The sequence below is a fragment of the Hipposideros armiger genome, unplaced genomic scaffold (genome assembly GCF_001890085.2).
Source record: "Hipposideros armiger isolate ML-2016 unplaced genomic scaffold, ASM189008v1 scaffold_360, whole genome shotgun sequence".
NCBI classification, from domain to species: domain Eukaryota; kingdom Metazoa; phylum Chordata; class Mammalia; order Chiroptera; family Hipposideridae; genus Hipposideros; species Hipposideros armiger.
Genome location: NW_017731710.1, coordinates 1,177,622 through 1,182,594, shown reverse-complemented (window position 1 = coordinate 1,182,594; position 4,973 = coordinate 1,177,622). Strand labels below are relative to the sequence as shown.

The window sequence follows — 4,973 nt, the reverse complement described above, 5'->3', positions numbered from 1 at the left end:
GCCAGCCATTGGACGGTAGCTCATGAAAGCTGTTGCCCGCTGCTGGCCATCCCCACTGCAGCCTACGCCATTGCCGGCGACTCATGGCAGCTCAGCTTCAGGTCAAGCTGTTGTTCACTGTCTTAGCTGTGGAGGGTGCAGCGTCACTGGCCCTCATGTGGGATCCGAACCAGGGTCCTACTGCTCAGAGCTGGCGTCCCAAGCCAACTCCTAACCAACGTGCCACTCGGCTGGCCCCTAATACTTTCTTAATGAAGGCCACAATATGTGGCTGTTACAGCTCTGTAGTTAGATATTAAAATCCTCATTGGTGTTTTTGGTAGATGGGTTTTATTGAATCTAGTGTTGCAGACCTATTTAAAGTTTTGGTTTTTGTTTTTTGTTTTTCCCACAGTGGCCAAGCCTTCTTTCAGTAAAGTATAAAAAAGTAACCCAGTATTAAAACTTACTTGCTCCATGCCCTAAGTTTAGACCAAGTCATTTTTTAAAAACTTCTGCCATCCCTGTAACAACCCCACACCTGCACACACATTTTTTTAACCTTGTGAGAGTATAACATATTCTACGAAAAGTACACGGATGAAGTGCACAGATGTGGCTGACTTCCATGTCAAGACATCAGATTTTAACTAGCACGCCGGAAGCTCCCCTCCAGGTGACTGCCCCCTCCCAAAAACACCACTCCCTGACTTTTAAACTATATGTTAGCTTTGCCCATCTTTGAATTTTATGAAAGTGTCATCATATGGTATATATGCTTTGGCCTCTTTTAACATTATGAGGTTCATCCAGGTGGTTGCAGATTGCAAGAGTTCATTGTGTTAACTGTGTGGCATGAAACACTCCACATTTTTATTGAAAGCACTGTTTCCTGACTTGTGCCTGTGATTTTAAGATAATTGTATATTTGAACATCATTATACCTTTTAATCGCCTTCGTGTACCCATATATTATCTTCTTGACAAAAAATACTAAGGTCATAATTTAAAGATTTTAACACTGTGCTTATGTAATCCATTAAATTCCTTAATGAAATACTCATCCAGGTGTTGGGAGGAAACTGATGTTATGCCAGTGCTGCCCCTTTTCTTGCCATCCCCGGTTTGACTTGTGTTCCGCCCACGCATAATCATGTTTGAGGAGCCCAGAAGTAGAGGCAGGAACGCGGGGTGGGGCAGCAGGTTTGTAGAACTCAGGCCAAATGATACAGTGCAATGGCAGGACTTTCCAGGTTAGGAAAATTGAAAGTATATTGTTTCTCCACCCCTGAAATATCAGTAATCTCTAGCCCATAATCTCTGTTTCTTATATGTTTCTGTAAGAAAGACAAGGATTCCCATCATCCCAAAATGGTCTTATATTTAGATATCTCTACAGCTCCTTTGGGCCCACCGTGAACTCTGGCTTTTCTGTGGGAGAAGTTAGGTGTTACTTTGGCAGCGCCGTCTTCCTTTGTCGCTGGGCTGTCATTGGGTCTGTTCTTCTCATTTTACCCGCCTGGAAGCCTTCAAAGGCCACTATTTAAATTTGCAGTTTTTGTGATGTACACAGATTAGAAGATGGCTAGAAGCAATTTTCATTAAAGGAGATCAATATGCTTATTTATTCAGGTAAAAACAGTTTGCTGAAGCCAAGGCTAATATTTATACAATATGGATGAGATAAAAATCTTTAGTCCTTTATCACTTTGCTTTTTTAAAAATTTAATTCATTGTGAAATCTCCTTAATAGACTCCTTAAAGTATCTATGTAATAGATGATAAAAAAAATCTCCAGTGGTTTCTCTCTGCTTTTTTGAAAATATAATTCTCATTGTAAGACCTGCTTAAGGAGAATCTGAAATTCAAGAAGCAATTATTCCAAATAGCAAGATTTTAACACTTTGTAATTTTTTTAAGTATGCACCTTTGAGTAATTTTTCATTGCCTAAGTTCTTAAGTAATTTTTAACTAGTTACAGAATATACAAAATAAAATAACTCTTTAAAAGAGAGCCTCTAAGAACTTGAGAAATTGCTGGGGTTTTGTTTGTTTCTTTGTTTTTACACTGAGGTTCTTTTAAGTAACCTTTCTCCCACACTCAGTGTTCTCTTTCCTTATCCCCAGACGACTGATGCAGTTCAACTGACATTTCCCAGGGGAGCTCCATTCAGAGCCGTTCAGGGCAAGAAATCCCTGGTCCTGGGAGGTTCTTAGACAAGAGTTACTAATGTATTTTACAACAGCAGTCAGTAAATACAGAGGGTGTCAAAAAAATGTATACATATTTTAAGAAAGGAACAATACTATTAAAATTGTAACCCTCCATATATACCGATAACAAAAGATGAATACAAGTCACCTTTGACTTCTGCAATTAAAAGAGGTGCTCAAAGTGGTTACCATCAGCGTCCAGACACTCCTGATTACGGTGGACTACTGCTTGAGCGACGTTGACCAAAGTGTCCGCATGTATACATTTTTGGGGCACCCCCAGTATTTGTTGGTTGTATTACATGTGCCAGCACCACAGTAGATACTGGTGATAAAATAGTGATCAAATATAGCCCCAGCCCTTGGTTTATCAATTTATTGACCTCATACCACTCACTGAAATTTCTGAAGAGTAACTACAACCCACAGAAGAGTACCTACACTCCCTCAGAATAGCATTCCTGAGACAAAGAAATGATGTATTTTTGAGCACTTATAGAATTATTCTATATTCAGTAGATAACAGGTAATTAAAGACAATGTATGAAAAACTTCTCTATGATTTTAGGGTTTGGGAGTGATGTCTTTCCCAAGAAAAGTGTGGGTGGGTAGTGCCTATATTGAGTGTCTGTGAGCAGGATTCACTGACTAGCTTAGTTACCTGCATTAGTTTGTTATATTACTGTAAATTCACTCTAAGTAAAGTCATGTCAGGCTTCTGGTGTTATTGAAAACCCAGCATGCAAAAATACAACCTATTTAGTATTTTTGTTCATGAAGAAATTTTAATCAAGGCATATAAGAAAACGCTTTAACAGTTAAAGAAAATGAGTTATAAAAGTTTTTATTTTGCCCGATATAAACCACATGATAATTGTAATGATAACGTAAAAGTACGTTTTCCCCATTAAAGGAATTAAAGCTCTTTGATTTTAGGAACTGGAGCGAGCATGGAGAGACTATGATAAGTTAGAATACGATGTAACTGTTACCAGGAACCAGATGCAAGAGCAGTTGGATCGCCTCGGTGAAGTTCAGGTACTAAGTGTGATGTTTTTTACATTGTTTTAAATGGTTTTGACTGGTACTGTACGGTACACCTTGTTAGATTTGTGTATGCCCTTCACAGTGTTTATATTATTAGCTATCTAAGACCTAGGTTTGAATACTTTCAATGATAAAATCTAACTATCTCACAAAGTAGCGCATCTCTCATTGTTTAAAAAGTTCTTTATTCGGTTGGGTTCATGGCATGAGCCCTATAAAATGGTCTGTGCTCCTAGCTAATTATATGTCAGTTGGTATTGAGGTATTCAATTATATAGATTTATCAAATAATGGATATTTTATATTTGTACAAAATTTATTCTGATTCTATACTAAATGCCTCTCCTTTATCAAACTGTAGTTATCCATTATCTTGACTGGTATATTATTAGACACGGGGAAGATGCAGCTCCATTTGGAATAAAAGATCCAGTTTTGTAAACACGCAGATCTGGGATCAAGTTCCGTTGTTAGTTTTCTTCTCTGTAAAATGGAAACAATAATACCTGTCTTAAAATGTTGCTCTGAAACGTGGAGATATGCTTAAGAAATTTTAAGGGCCAGCCGAGTGGCTCAGTTGGTTAAGAGCTCGCTCAAGAGTGTGAGCTCTGAGCAACAGGGTCGCCGGTTCGATTCCTGGCCCAAGCTGAGCTGCTGCTGAGCTGCCAACAGGTGGCAGGATGGCTCAGCTTTAAAAAAAAAAAGAAGAAGAAATTTTAAAAAGTCACTTCATGCTTGTGGCCCTATGTAAATTGGATCATCTGCATTGGAAACCCAGTGGGATTAATAGATAAATCAATATAACAAATAAAAGGCTAGTACGGTTGACTCATAAAAAGTAACTGACTTCTGTCTGTTCTGTCCAGTATAGTAGCCAATAAACATATGTAGCTGTTGGACACTTGAAATGTTGTTAGTGTAACTGAGAAACTGGATTTTTAATTGTATTCCATTTTAATTGTCTAAATTTAAGTATCCACATGTGCTGGTGACTGAAGTTACACTAATAAGATACTAAATACAACAGAAAAAATGTATAATTATCTAAGATAAACCAGGGGTCAGCAAACTTTTTCTGTAAACGGTCAGATATTAAATGTTTTAGTACACTCTGTCACATAATGTTGGGTGTTTTTTAGTTTGCAGGCCAGAGCTGTTTCCAACCCTGATTTAATGTAACAAAAAAATGTTCATCATGAAAATGTAACTACTGTATTATGGGACATAAGACTTGAATAAATGTCAAAGTGTAATTGGTATACCATGTTCATCAATGGCCTGATACAACATTATCACAATGAAAATTCTTCCTATAAGCTCAATTCTATTTCAAACAAACTTCCAGAAATTTCTGGAAAAAAATCAATAAAATCTAATATTTTTAAGGTATAATAAAGACCACAAGCAGTTAAGACATTTAAAAGAAGAAAGAAGGAAAGAACTAGAAGGCGCACTCTATGAGAAGTATCATTGCAAATGTGATATTAGACAAGTTACATAACAACTCCGCCTTTCAGTTTCCACGACTGTAAAATGAAAATAATAGTACCTTTCCATATTGGCTTATTATGGAAATTGAATGTGTTGCTGTTTTTGAAGCACTTGGGCTAGTATCAGGCACATAAAACATATAAGTATTTGTTATACAAGTAAACAATAAAGACAACATAGACAAACTTAAAACTGGAAAGAAGTATCTTGGTCACTAAAATTCAGTAAGAGTTGCTATACAG

The 4,973-nt window shown here is 37.2% G+C and overlaps 1 protein-coding gene across 13 annotated transcripts in view; it reads left to right on the top strand.

The window, feature by feature from the left end:
• The window catches only part of PLEKHA5 (pleckstrin homology domain containing A5), a 221,049-nt gene that overhangs the window by 212,597 nt on the left and 3,479 nt on the right, over positions 1-4,973 (top strand). For all 13 annotated transcript variants that reach the window (XM_019661741.1, XM_019661740.1, XM_019661738.1 and 10 more), the window contains one exon: positions 3,130-3,231. In XM_019661741.1, coding sequence (XP_019517286.1) covers positions 3,130-3,231 — 102 coding nt within the window. The remainder of the gene's footprint in view (positions 1-3,129; positions 3,232-4,973) is intronic.